The sequence below is a fragment of the Solea solea genome, chromosome 8, assembly GCF_958295425.1.
Source record: "Solea solea chromosome 8, fSolSol10.1, whole genome shotgun sequence".
NCBI classification, from domain to species: domain Eukaryota; kingdom Metazoa; phylum Chordata; class Actinopteri; order Pleuronectiformes; family Soleidae; genus Solea; species Solea solea.
The window spans coordinates 17,142,752-17,158,140 of record NC_081141.1 but is presented as its reverse complement, the minus strand read 5'-3'; the positions used below and the strand labels follow the sequence as shown (position 1 = coordinate 17,158,140).

Below are 15,389 nucleotides of genomic sequence, written 5' to 3'. Positions count from 1 at the left end.
GTGTATAGCTGTCAGTAATCATCAGATAAAGTAAGACGTCCATTCATATGTGACCAGTCTCCGTCCAGGCATGAATCATCTAAGCTCAGGGTCACTCTGACCTCCTCGCTCTCTCTCTCTCTTTCTCTTTCTCAAGCTGTGTTTCCCTCTGCCTGAACTATCTCTCATGGGGAGGATCATTCATCACGGGTGTCAAAACAGCCTGGTCGCCCTGTGATTAGTGGCTCTTTTAGGTCAAACATCACGGTAGCACACACTAACTCAAACAGCCGTGTGTGTTTGCGTCTGCATGTGTGCGTGCACAGATAGGGAAACGTTTGTAAGCATAAAAAAGGCTGTACATCATCCTGTGAGGGGCAGGATATCAAATCCAGCTCTTCTGTGTATTCCAGTTCCTCAGGGACCAGGGAGAGGCTTCCACCTCCGACTGGTTTTGTGGAGATTACAAACTGTGACTGACACCATAGCGAAGACGCCTGGTGGTGTACTCATCTGATCAAATGTTTCCTCCATCTCACAGGGGCAAGAGTGGCTGTTAATGGCATTAGCAGGTGTGTTTCTGTGTGAGCGTGCCTTACAACCGAGGATCAGGCTCCAGACTCATTAATACTCATTCTCTTCTGCAAGATTCATGACTGCAGGGAGCTGGGCACACGCACATTGTGATTAATCCCATTCATCCAAGAACAGTATTTTCATTTAAACACCTGAATTAATATTAATGTTATTGTAAATGCAGTGTTAAATCATGATCTCATGTATTAGGTGTACATGCTTATTTACACATGTAGTACATCAGAATATGATTTGGAGGTGTTTGGTGATTTTGTCTATACTGGAAAATGGATAACGCGTGCACCATTAATTCATCAGCAGCTTGCAGTTACAGTGGAACTCATATTTCCTATGGTACTCATTTTACATTTACACTGACAGACAGCATGTGAAAGGAAACACACACAAATATAGGCGAGAAATGATATACAGTATATAATAGTTCACTCACACACACGTGTAAAACTGGCAAAACAAGGAAATAATCAGAATAAAATTGAGGGAAATGTACAAATCATCACTTCCTTGGCGACATGATACTCCATAATAAGAATAAATTATGTTTCATATAAACAGGTTTTAAACTCCCTGTACATTAAGAATAAAAAAAATACATCATCAAACATCAACATCAAGATCCTGGGGTGCATTACTTATAATGTGTCCTGAAATTTAGACAATACTTGTCATGAAATAATATTTTAACAAGCAAATAAAGTAGTAAATAAAAAAAAAACGTGTCAAAGAATAATTGATAAAATTGAGTGAGCTTCACGGAAACCCAGATTATAGCGTTAGTGGAATCTCAAGACACAGACCAGGTCGGTATTTGCTTTGACTTTTAACGTGCACCTACTTTCTATTGTCGAGGGTTAATATCTGACGTGATCCCTGTCACCAAACAGCCGCTTACACCGGAGCGTGTCGAGAATCTTCTGGGAGACGTTTAGCCAGAGATGTTTCAAGGGACTTTAGGGGCTCCAGGCACCTGGGAGTCCCAACATCGAACCAAAGCAACTCCTTAACTGATTTACTGACAAACTAGATATTGCTAGCACTGAATTGACTACATGCACGGACCATGGTCTCTTCCTGGTATTCAATAAACTATTTTTGGGTTAAGATTAGATGTATGCAACGCCCCTGGATCTATCTACAATGTTACAATGGCTCCTAGCATCGCTAATGATAATAACAAAACTACTCTAAGAAGTTACAACATATATATTCTATTTATTTATCATTTACTTGCCAAATTGCAACTAAATTTCCTGTTTATTTCTTTCTACCATTCTCAAAAGTTGCACTTGGACTCGCAACGATGGACGCTGCAAGTGCGGTTTTCTTCTTGACGTAGTCTCGTAGGTTGTGTAACATAGACTCTGCATGGAGGATCTTCAGAGGAATAGACTGCAGTAACCATCCCTGTTGATGTGCACACACACACACATGTTAGTCAGTCTCCGATGACACTAAGCATTATGGGACATTATGAGATGTTGTTGAGTGTTACCATGATTGCGTGACAGACGCTGCCGTGTGTCTTGTCTCCAGCTCTGAGGTACTGCAGGGAGCTCTTCACAAAGTCTTCTGGTGACAAAGTCACGATATTGGTTTGCTGGTAAGCGGCCATGCGAGTGGAGACGCCAAATGGGGCGACTGTCTGGGGAAACGAGAGGGGGGAAAGAAAATCACTTTAAAAATAAATAACTCGCTCTCTCTTTTGTTGATTCAAAGGTGGATGCTCATATCACCTGTATAATAATCCCTTTATCTCTGTATTCGGCATGAAGACCTTGAGAAAATCTTTCCACAAACACCTACAGGAACACACATTTTCAAAAAAGGATGAGTGATCATACATCATAATTTATGAGGATTAGAGCTCTACCAGTGATACCACACTCACCTTGGAGGCAGAATATAGAGTGTACAGGGGAAATGGAATACAGGCAACTCCAGACGAAACATTCACGATCACCCCTCTCCCCCTGTTGAGGGCAGAAATCAGTTGAAACAGTTGAAACACGTCGTTAATCAATATGTTTTGTTTTTATTGTATTATACATTACATCTAATGAAGAAAACATGGGTAGGAAACCTGTTCTCCATGCCCGGAAGGATTATTTTGCACATCTGGGGGAAAAATGAAAATACTTTCAGAGGGTTGTCTGTGAGGAATACAGAGCAGTTCATGTTTCATTAACCATCTTTCAGCCCTGACAAGTATGATGAATATACATGTTCGGCCTGATGGAGCTCTGAGGGCTGAGTGGGTGCAGATGGTGCAGGGTTATTTGTTCATACACGCCTTTCAAATTCAAATATTATATTGCACAAGAGCCGATTGATAAAATATGAAAAGAGCTCATTGTTTTCTTACCTTGGCCAAAGTCTTCACATTGCAGTTTATCACCTTTGTAATTGTCTGAAAGATTGAGAAATTTGGTTTGGTTTTCTGTGAGACAAATAATTTGGTGAGGACATACGATGTGAAACTTGTTTATCGATCACACAAGTGATGATATAATACAAAAAGGACAAGTGGTGTAAAGCTAGTGTAGCTACGGAGTGTCTTATAGTTGTGTTTATCTTGTCCATGTGGGTCTCACACCATTACACCGATGCAGGAGGCAGAAACAGGTTATGAGATGCATCAACGTGTGACATCCTGAGTAGTCTTGTGTTCTGTTTCCTGTTTTATTTTGAAATAATTACCATTGCCTCTCATTTCAGAGCCTGCTTCCTGTAAAGTTTCCCTCCTCTGTGATTACCTGATGTGTTTCACCTGTTCATCGTTATCCCTCCACCTGTGTATTTAGCCTGTGCCTTTCGCCAGTTTGTCTTGTCTGCTGACCAGTAAGTGTCCTTATCAGTTACTAGTAGCCTTTTGACCTGTTTTGTGATGTTGTATTGTTTTGTTGCCTTGTGCTCTTGTAGACCACTAAAAGGTGTTTTTTCCTTCACACTTCACACTGTGCCTGAGTTGTGCTTTACACCTGCTTACACCTGAACATGGCTGCAAACAATGCTGGAGTTAGTTTAGAGAAATTGTCTTTGCAAATATTTGACGGGGGGAAATGCATTTAGTGTATTTTCTACAGCACAAGGTGCCAAGTAAGACTGACTGTAAGGTTATTTGTTGTTCATCCATCCATCTTCTATGGCTTTATTCTCCACATGAGGGCCTCAGGCGGCACTGGTGTCAATCCCAGCTGACATACAGTAAGGCGAAAGGACGCCAGTCTATCACAGGGCCGCATAGATTTTCATTTTCATGAAAACCCCAAAAGGGTTCCATAAAGTAAAGTAGTTGAGGCAGTACTGACCTTCTCCAGCTCTGCACACTCGAGGAACCTGCTGGGAACGTAGCTGGGCAGCATGCCCACGTTATTGACTGTGGAAAGACACAAGGCAATAATCCAGTATGTGATAACTGTATTTCATTCATTTGGTTTGTGTGGCATATTGCTAGTATTTTTGAACATGGAGGAATAAAAACAATGTCCAACCTAAAACCCCAATGTCGAGGTCCCTGAGCTGATCCTCGATTTCACTGAAGACATTCTCCTTTGTGAAGTCTGCCACTATCACTTTCACCTTCTGCCCTGTTTTATCACCTATGAAGCGTGAAAACACCAGGTCAGTAATATATTATGAACTCTCACAGATGACAAACGGCACACACTGTATGTACTGTAGATCAGAGTAAAATGGATGAACACAGAAGGCATTGCTTTACCTATTTCCTTGGCAACTTGGTCCAGTCTCACTTTGGTTCTACTCATGATAACCACACTCATCCCTTGCTCAGCCAGCTGGACAGGAGGGGGACATAATGATATGTGTTAAAACAACATATTGTGCAACAGGTATCAATAAATGTTCATAAATCAGTCACTTACCGCAAATGCATATGCTCTGCCTATGCCCTCTGAAGCACCGGTCACCACTGAAACATAGATGCAGCCATGAGCTGTAGAAAAGCTGTCCATCACTTACTTCTCCTGCAGTTAACGTTCTAACCACTAGAGACACTGTGAACCAGCACTGCACGGCCTTATCTCCCTTCCTCTGCTGCCACACAGAGGAAGAGAGTTGTGTGTTAGTATTTACATGACACCCAACCCATGCTGTTCTAACAGGCTGTACAAATACAGCATGTTCTCCAACGTCTGATAAAGAGAACAAACTGGACCTGCTTGTTTCTGAGAGCTCGCGACTCTCCCCATTCACTCCCAACCTGGGTTACCAAGATCGTGGGCTTCTTTTCTTTCAGTATTATTAGTCATGAAGTGATTAGCATCACTATTTACCCCAGGCCTGTTCCATGTTGGAGATTAAATGTTATGTAAAAACCTAGATGACTTCAAATGAGACTGATACTGCTTCAAGCAGCAATTTAACACTTTTTCTTACACTATGGCTAATCAGCTAGATAAAGAGACTCCTGACACACACGTGCACACACGCTGTGGCTTTAAAACTTGTTTCTCACATATTGAGAATCAATTTCAAAAATCTTTCTTTGAACATTTTTGTCTCGAAAGTTAAAAACGTGATGTTCCTCTGGGAGACCGTAATTAGCTCTGGCACATTACCCTCTCCTCACTTTGGCAATGTAATGTTTCACAAGTCTTCAAAATTCAATTGACCTTTGTGATCTGGAACATCTCTCAGTTCATTTTTAATTTCCTATCAGCAGCAGCAGCAGCAGCAGCAAACCAAAGTTACTACAACCAACCAGACCAATAAAACAGTTTTATCAGAGCATAAATACTTAACATGGATTATGTGACAATTTGTCTTCTTGGCAAAATATGATGCGACATTAATAGAAACCCTTATTCTGAATATAACAATGCACTAAGAGAAGGTTGTTTTTTATATTTAAGTTATGGTTGCACCTATGGGCTTGGAAGAAGAGACAGGTGAGAGAACTTAGTCGTTTGCCAATTGCAAACCTTCAGCTGCTGAATAACTGTTTTTTTTTAGTAGTAAAATTGACATCTTTTGTGTTTTCAGTCATAAAAACTTAAAAGAAAAACACTTCCTGTGTGCAGAGCAGTGATGTCGCCATGCGACACAAGATCCAAACACTGCAAAGAGTGGGGCTGATCATAATTAATGAACACTGTGTGAACTCATTTGACAATTGCTTTTTTATTTATGTGAAACCGTTGCACAAAGGTCTGTACAGGCTCCGCAAGAACAGAGAAGTGTGTTCTCTCTCCCAGGGCTGTAAGAAAAGGATGACATCATTATTGTCTTGCAGCACTTGTTTGGGAGTTCTTGCAGCTTGTTCTTGACCCATCATCTGGGCAGAACTTGTTTCTTGCGTGGTGTTCAACAATGAATGCGTATGAATGAGTATGTACAGGCCTTTACACATCAGGTGCATATTAAGCCTGAAGAAATCTGGTTTGATCCAGCATTCCTTCAAAATACAATGTTCCAATACACTCTGTACCAAACTTTATTGTTAAGTTGCCAAACAGCTGGAAGATAAGCACTTGAGAAGTGAAGATTTAATGAAAAGTATTCCTTAAAGCTTTATCTCTCTGTTTGGCACCAGCAAACTATCGCACCTGCCATCTCCTGTGTTATAACCGCAGTAAATGTAGGCTAATATTTTTAGACTTGACTGTTGCCTGCATTTTTCATGTCCCCCGCCCGTCTCCCTGCTCTGTTGTCACTATTTTTAGCATGAGACACAGTATCATTGATGACCATGGCGATGCATCATTATTGATAATGATGTTGTTCTACATGGCGTCATTAAACTGTGACCTTCTGAAACAACTGGGGCAGTTTTGTAGTGTGTGGAGAAGTTGCTCAGTGAACCTCCAGGTCCAAACAGCTTGTCCTCAATCACTCTTATAAATGAAGGAGCTCAAGAATTTCTGGGTCTTGCCTAAAAATAAGGCTTGTGCTGATACTTGTTCTGCCGTTGGGAAGGACTGGACTGCTATAGTGAGGGGGAAAGTGATTCTAAAATCATTTAATTTACTTGTCGGTCCATGTTACAACATACACCAATGATCAGAAACTCTGGCTATGTAACTAATAGAAGGAATAATGTGCTCCTCTGTCCAGGACTCACCTGAAAGCTCAGAGAGAGGACGTTAGATAATCAAAAATAACTGCTGCTCTATCACATGAGCAGCAGTTAATGAGATTATCTGTTTAGGCAAATCCAGCTGGGATGAAATGTGCAACTCCCATGACACGAAGGAGGGATTTGCATGTTCCATCTTACCTACTGCTACTGCTAGTTGATTTCTGATGATTTCTTGAGTCTTTATATCGGAAACTTACTTTAACATTACTTTTACATTACATGCAGGGCCTAGTTCTGGCTGTTTGAGTTACTGTGTCTCCCATTTACCTTTTTTACAGCACTGAGATTTTGATATCTTTTATCAGGAAGAGCCACAAGGTGATTTACTGACAACAATAACAATGGCTCGGTTCAGTTCATGTAAGTCAGGAAAGTGAGATAATTTGCATTTGTGCATTTCCTATACTGTGACCTGTCAACATGTCTGATGAGATAAATTATGATCCACACTTGAGACAGTGTTTAAGCTTATATTGTGCCAATACAGAGTTTCAAGTGTAAAGTGGAAATCAAAGAGGCACCATTATCACATGTCCATCTGTCCATCTATCCATCCATTTTCTACCACTTTTTCCTCCCCACGAGGGTCGCAGGGGGTGCTGTGCCAATCTCAGCTGACATAGGGTGGTACACCGTGGACAGTTCGCCATTATCACATGTAAACTATCAATTATTTAAAAGTTGTTCTTTTATTTTTAGGTAATTAAGGTAGTGTCACTTATTCTGTATTCCTGATCTTGTTGGATGATATGCTAACATGAAATAGTTCAAAGATGACAGCAAACACAGCTCTGAACCCCTGTGACCCCTGTTTGCCCGTTATGATTACATGTTAGAGCAGAGGTGTCAGAACTGGCGGACCGTAGGCCACATGCCTGTGATTTCCTCTTCCTTTGAACACAGCATGTGTGACTGAGACACAGCTGCCAGTGAGGTGATAGAATATTTATAATAAGATATTATCACATTATTAAATGTATTACATTCAACATTAAATGATATAAGCTTCTTTAGTGTTTTATTACACTTGTTATTTACTTAATTTTAGATTTAGTCGTAAATAATGTTTTTATTGTGAAGTGTACGCCATTCCTTATCAGAACAAACCAAACATTTTTACTTTGCAATTCTGTGAAAAATCATCATGAATATCTTAATTATGATATCAAGATGGAATATTGTGTAATAATAGTGAGGTCATATTGCCCACCTGATGCTGAACAGCCGTTTTTTCACCCACTTTTTCCTTTAGGCCGGCCTAGAGGCGAGGCGAGATGCTCATTGGCACCCAGGACATTTGAGTTTGACACTCATTTCAATTATTCAAGGTTCAATATGTAGAGATTCACCAAGCACTGAAGACAAAGGTCTTCAGCTGCTTCCATTTGCTATAATAATGTCATGATGCATAACAATAATCACAGCTAATCCCATACAATGCTGGTCTTGGGCGCCAAAACACCGGGTTGGAAAACCTCTCATTGTCAGTGCGCTTGTAAAAAATTTAATTATTACAGGAACTCATGTGACATTGAATAACTAAAGATTGGGATGTTTTAGAAATTGGACACTCTAAATTGACTGTAGGTGTGAGTGTGAGAGTGGATTGTTTGTTTCTACGTTTGTCCCTGCGACCCTCATGTGGAGGATAAAGCGGTAGAAGAGGTATGGATGGGCTGTTTCAGTCTCAGTGTGAGGGTGAGGGTGAGTTAAATGAACAATAGGAAAATAATAATCTGACCATATCCAGGAGTCTGGGACATGACTCACCCATGTCCATTTATGCAAATTAGTTCAACAAACTTCAAAGACAAAGTGGATGCAATTATCAAAATCCTATTGGTCAGTCAGTGTTGCATAACCCCCGAAAATGGCGCTATCAATGCCTATTGTGTGTCCTAATTACAAGCCCATGGTAGTTAGTGCAGTTTGTCGGTTCCAGCGATACGGTATATCAATGACACATCATTAAAATCCATATGGTATTTCATCTGAAATCATCATCATTAAGAGAATGAACTACTTTATTTAATATTCCTTGCACAAGTCCTGTGCACTGCTCCTATACACTATTCCTTAGATGACCCATTAACCCACACAATGCATCTTAAGCTCCTTGAGCTGAAGAAAGGAGACAAAAATTTATGCAAACATGTTTTGACGTTGTCAGGAGAGAAATGAATGCAAAGGGACGTGGTTCATACAGCCTGGAACACACTGTTCTGATGGCTGTTTTTCTTGTGCTGGAATAGAATCAAAGTGGGCTTTGGGGAAGAAAGGAGAGATTCTTTTCTCCTTTTTTCTTTTGCATGAGGCTTCTTTTAGCACTGTGGGAGACTGAGCAAATCCCTTTGGAAGATGCCAAAGGAAATCTTGCAAGTTGATGAGACTTCTGTGGGACTTGCAGAGGAATGTCTGTGTGTAATTACTGGGAGATGGTCTGGTGGTAAGTCAGAGTGTCCTCACTTTTTATTTCGGTTACAATGCGACGAGGTGATTTTCAAGTTTGCTGGAAGTTTGCTTTCCTTGTATAAACTTATTATCTTGCATTGCAAACTGTGATAGGAGGGCAGTTTAAACCGTCACCAGTGACACTAATTTTAATGAGTGAGTGAGTGAGTGAGTGAGTGAATGAATTGTGCATCCTGTAGGACAAAACACAATGGATTAGAATATCAGGGTGTCATGAGACCACATCATGACATCACATTGGGGTATGTATTATCCATGTAACAATCCAATGCAAACTACAAATAGCACTTTATAAAATGAACTGATCCCACTGACCATTGCATTGAGTACCCAAATACCCAAAAAAAAAAATTTCCGCGTGAGTCTAACTAACACGTTGTCTTTCCATTACCTCTTCTGCTCCTTCTCTCATCGTAGATAGAACTTTATTGTCCAGTCAGAGTAGGAAAATTTTCTCTCTCTCTCTGTCTCTCTTCCTCTCTCTCTCTCTGTCTCTCTTCCTCTCTCTCTCTCTCTCTCTCTCTCTCTCTCTCTCTCTCTCTCCCTCTCTCTCACACACACATGCACACACACACACAGCGCTCACCTGCCCACTCTCCCGTGGATGTGAGGAATGTCTTTGCCAGCGGAAACCACACTTTTGGAAAAAGTATCCTATTGAAAAGCAGCAGTTTCACTCCATAGTAGACGGCAACTGCCGCACCAAGACAAATTAAAACCGGTTCAGTTAAATCCATGATGTCTGACTTAACTTCTCTGTGTTTGTGTCTGCTCTGAGAGAAGGTGTTTTTGGTCCAGAGAGTCATTCAAAAATAAGGACTGACAGCAAGTGGGAATGACCCTTCTAGAAGACACTCCCATTTCAACAACAACACTCTCAGTCTACCTCTGACTTGGATGCGAACTCACGTAAAAAAAAACTTGTTTTGAATCATAATATTTAAATGCCGATCTTCTGAGTTTCCGTGTTCATACATGCTAAGAGCAAAATGTTGGAAACTGATCAGCAAAAGCAAATACCAGATCCCACATGACTACTGAATAAACCTTTGGCTTGTGGAATAGTTTTTATATTTTGGATTAGAAAGAATGAGTCATCATATTTATGGCATAATATGATTACACACTATCCTATATACTGTATGTACCTCATATACCGTACATTCTTTATTATCGGCCCTGCTTTATTAACCCACATATTAATCCCAACCAATGACAACTGTCATATTCAACAGATTAACAGGCAATGAAGTAATTGGCACTTTGGTCAAATAATACATGTTATTAGTCACTCACTCAATAAATAAATAATAGAAGTGTGTGTCTAAAAAAATAAGATCTAAAATGAGAGCTAGAATGTGCTGGGGTCGGCTGACTAAGGAGGTGACCTTCTTTTTTTACTCGTTTCTCCCAGAGCAACGACAAATCTTTTAGCCTGACTCCAATGGTCTTGGAGCAGGTCTTTGTATTGCACACGTGTGCATAGAGTATAACATATGCAAATGTGCATATGTTATCAGAATGAAATGTGCTCTACAAGAAGAAATTGTTTACTATTTTATCTGATGATTTATTAGTTTTAATAACTGAAAATAAACATTTTTAAAATATGTCTGTCTGTCTGATGATGTGGTATCAGAATACATTGATATAAGCAGTGTTTTAATCTAACAAAGTACAAATACAATGTTTCTGTCCTTAAGTACAAAATTCACACGTGTACTTTACTTTATTTATATTTCTAGCAACTTTTTCTTTTACTCCACTACATTTCCTAAATAAATTGTGTACCTTTACTCCACTATATTTCCTCTAACTATCTTGTTATTCTGTTATTCGTGACTGCTAAATAAAATCAGAAGAAAAAGTATTGGTCTGTATTTATATAGCACTTTTCTAGTCTTGATGAGCTGCTTTACACTATAGATTTGCCATTCACCCATTCACCCAATTACACACTGCAACATGGGGTTAAGTGTCTTGCACATTAGCAGAGCCAGGAATTGAACCCAAAGCTTTCCAGTTGAAAGACAACTTGTCCTACCACTGAGCTGCCATAGATCAATCCTAAATCCTCACTTTTTAATACTTTTACTTCTAAAACTTAAGTATATTTTATATCAGAAAATTACTTTTGATACTTAAGTACAGTAAATGTCATATACTTTAAGACTTAAGTAATATTATAAAAAGTGACTTCAACTTCTACCAAAGTAATTTTTAGTACTGATACTTGTACTTTTACTCAAGTGTCACTTTTAGGTACTTTATACACGACTGGATAGAAGTGCAATATAAAACAATTCTTATTATACTAAGTGACGTCTAAAGGTACCAAAAAAGACTATCTGCAGCTGGCTACGTCATCATTACGCGACTCCAGTCGTGCTCGCGCCATTCCCACAAGCGTGTGTTTCCATCTCTTATTACACTACACAGGCAGAGCTTCAGCGGCCACAGTTGTAAACATTCTACTCTACCGTCGTCACGCTACAAGGTGAGTCCATGTTTTTGTATATATTTTGCTCTGTTATCAGAATATATGCATTATTCCACTTAATATGCGTTGTCGGCCCTTGGTTTCCCGTTTAATAAGTTTAGCTCGCTAGCTAGCCCAAAGTTAGCGTTGCTCTAATTTAGGTTATGTACGATTTGGGAAGTCGGTGTCACTCGTTTCCACTCGCAATTTGACAGGTGTCGTGTTCAGATAACACATGGTGACCATAAACCATGTGGACAACTTGTGAACATTTCGGACGTTAAGTGATATTAATGCGACACAGCTGCTGCACGGCTATAGCTCTCACTACGAAGTTTGTTTTGGTTCTGCGTCCTTTTAATAACAAACTCCCATGCTTCATAGATGCGCGGACCAGCACATGTGATTGTAGCCGCGATGAGGAAACCGTCACAGCAACGTTTTCTGGTAGTGTTAGCAGCAGAGTAGCGTACCTAGCTGCACTTGTTTAACGTCAGGCAGTTTTTAGTAAAACTACCCCAGTAGCATCGTATTAATAGATTACGCTTTACGTAGTAGCACATCAGCCTTTAGTGTTCAATTGCTGTTTAAGTTATATGTCAGCGTATAACCACCATCAGCAAATGTTACAAATGTTAGCAATTGAGGCCGTTATTCTGCCGAGTTTTGCAGCTCTATCGAAAAATGCTACCGTATGGATTTTCATTGATAACTTATCGTGTTGTGACATCTGTACTTGTATGTGTGGGTTACAAACGGAGATAAATGTGGCGTAAGAATACGGGGAGCATGTTTTATATACTCTATTATTATTTTGATAAAGTTTAAGGGAGCATACTGTATCTCGATAGGCCAATATCCCCTATCAAATAATCACATTGTATGACAGCACTACTCATTGCATGGGCATTGTGAGAATATAGGGAACATGTTTTGATACTCTATATAACATGTTGAAAGCACTAACGTGAGCTGGCTATAACGTATCCCATCATGACGTGTTTTTTTGACATGTTCCTTCATTCAGGAAGGACACAGCGACTCTAAATTATCTGTATGACTCCTTTATTTGAGCAAGTAACCTTTTAAATGGTTCACGTATTTGGTCAGTAGACTGATGCATCACATTGACCACACCTACGTCTCTTGTCATAGCTTGCATTTCTCTACATTTAAATTGCATATGTATAACAGGTTACAGGCATTTTTTCACTTCATTGTAAAAAGCCTCAGTCTAAATGATGGCAGCATTCCATTTGGCTGCTCCTTTTTTTTTTCCCTTTTTTTTTTTTTAGAATTATTAGGTGTGTTAGGTATTTATTTAAACAAGTCAGACTGTCTGCAGTGAAAGAGGCCCATGATGGTGCAAATTAAACAGAGAAGCTGTGTCAATAACAACTTGCCACATTTCCACTCTATATGGATATTGGGCATTCCTCCCTCAATTCTAGCTGCATGTCTTGCATTGTTTGGACTCCTCAAAGAAATTGTCTTTGAAAGCAGAGGAAGAAGTCGTCTTTGACAGAAAACCGACAAAGGCAGAGGAGTTTTGTCGCAAATGTATCAGAGACTCATTGCATTAACACTTCTGTTCAGTATGGTCACAATGCATCTCCGCCACCTCCCAAAGTGGTTTGGCAGATCAATCCACTCTCGGTTGTATTTACACCTCTACTTACAAGTGGTCAGGCGCTATCCGATTGCGAACCAATTACAGAAAACAGGGGGCCTATTTGACTCTGAGTTTGTCATTTGGCTCCCGAACAATGAGACCAGCAACTGCCTGGCTGATCATTGATATGTGTGTGAAGTAGTATAAGGAGTCCTGCCAACCTGATATATTTAGATTTATATTTACAGTTATCAAATTTAGAAGACATGTCTACACACATCAAGTCATATACATTGAGTATCAGATGGTGGTATGTGTTCAATCCTCCAAATAACAGTTGTTGTGTTTTAAAAGGCTGTCTAAATTACCCAGTGACAAATTGCTTTATCGTGCTTCTATTGATTCGGTTTGATCTTTTTTGTCTGGTGTTATGTTTTGGAGACTTGTCTCAATAACTGGAACAGTAGGCTGATTGGTGAGCGATGCCCTATGCTTGACCCAGTTCTCCCAGATTCAAGATGGTTAAAGCAGGAAACAACTTCAATTTTAAACAAAGATTTGCCCCTCTGTGAATTGTTGAGTTTGTTCCCTCTGGATGAAGATTTAGTTGTAAGGGAAAAAAAAGATTTAAATATAGCTTTGTTCCAGCAGCACTCAACCAAATAACATTGCACAGATTCAGCAGACCCATCATCCATTTGAAGTTTTTTTTCCCCACCATATCTCTATTACTTCAAGCATCGTCTGCGTGTCAGCCAGCCTGTCAGCCTGGTGCCCTCTGTCCGTCTGTTAACTGTGGCTTACTTAGGGCACCAGTGTGTGTGCAGTCAGTGTGGTAGAAATGTGTGCTAAATGAGCCACTTCTGCATGCCTAAAAACAGTTGTGCCTTAGAGAATACTCAAGGCAATGTGCCATGCACTTGATGCCGGAAATCATACTTTCTTCGGACAACACAGCAACCACCAGGGTTAGGGTTAGCATGCTTGTATCCCGGTTAACATGTAGCGCATGTACGATACACACAGAACCACTTCACGATCCATCTCACTGCTTTATCTCGAGAGTTGGCTCCACCTGCGGAGTCAGTGCGTGGCCTATAAATTGATTTTGTGTATACTCGAACTCTGCAACTTGTCCGATTAGCTGTCTTACTCGCACTACAGCCTTAGCTTGATTAAACTGTGAATGTAAATGTACAGAGTGTTTTAATATAAATCGCATATTAATCAATTTTATTGTATTTTATAGGTGTATCTCTACTCTAAATACAGCTCATATTTTACGCATATGGATGAATTATTTTCTAAATTTGTGGTTTAGAACTCTTGCACACACTTTTATACATTTATACATTAGTATACATTAATCTCTGCAAACATTGACTCCTCTAGATTCTATTATTTCTGTTCTGGGTTAACTTTAGTTACAGATGGGCCTAGGTGTGTTTTTCTTCACTTTTTCCTCTGGCTTGACCAGTTACATGGGATTTACATGTAATGTGTTAATTTGTTTGGCAATGATAAAAGATGAATTGAACGTGCATCTGCAAATTTGGCAAGTCCTCCAACAGTAAGCATATTCTGCATGTCTAAGACCTTAGTATGGTGATTTTTCTATTTGGAAAATGATCATAGCATTGTTACTGAATAAATAATTCATGGATTCAAGGATGGGTTGTTCATTACAATATTCAGTATCCACAATGTGATTGTGTTTGTAACACTGGTCAATGTGCACATGCTACAACTACACACATTGGATCAATGTGCTGAATATTTGTTTCTGGGCTGTAGGTGGCAGCCTTGCTCTATACGTCTGTTATTACTAGTGGTGGCTTACTTTCACCACAAACTCCTTGTTTCATAGCCAACAGTTCTCCAGTTAGTCAGTTACTTGAGATGATTATTTACCATTAACATGACAACATGTTACCTTGTTGTGTTTTTGTTCCTGAAATTAACTGTTAATATTTGTTTCTTTTGCATCTCAGCAGGGCTGCAACTAATGATTATTTTCCTAAAAATAATGACATTCTCAAATCACGAACCAAAATGAATCAGGTTGAATGATTTTTGTTATTCACATTTAAGCAGCTGAAAACTCAGATTGTTTTAATTAAAAACAGATATAATCGGTTATCATAATAGTT

At 39.6% G+C, this 15,389-nt stretch overlaps 2 protein-coding genes across 2 annotated transcripts in view; one reads left to right on the top strand and one right to left on the bottom strand.

The window, feature by feature from the left end:
* Positions 1-503: 503 nt before the first annotated feature.
* hsd17b3 (hydroxysteroid (17-beta) dehydrogenase 3) lies at positions 504-9,955 on the bottom strand. Its single transcript, XM_058636532.1, has 11 exons — positions 9,735-9,955; positions 4,461-4,507; positions 4,298-4,373; positions 4,068-4,175; positions 3,885-3,952; positions 2,939-2,983; positions 2,657-2,691; positions 2,465-2,546; positions 2,310-2,375; positions 2,069-2,218; positions 504-1,980 (listed from the first exon to the last, which is right to left on the bottom strand). The coding sequence occupies exons 1-11, from the start codon at positions 9,952-9,954 to the stop codon at positions 1,831-1,833; spliced, it is 1,047 nt and encodes a 348-aa protein (XP_058492515.1). The 5' UTR covers position 9,955; the 3' UTR covers positions 504-1,830.
* A 1,584-nt stretch (positions 9,956-11,539) lies between these two features.
* The window catches only part of ipo11 (importin 11), an 89,013-nt gene continuing 85,163 nt past the window's right edge, over positions 11,540-15,389 (top strand). Inside the window, exon 1 of the mRNA XM_058636403.1 lies at positions 11,540-11,645. The gene's annotated coding sequence lies outside the window, so the exon portion shown is untranslated. The remainder of the gene's footprint in view (positions 11,646-15,389) is intronic.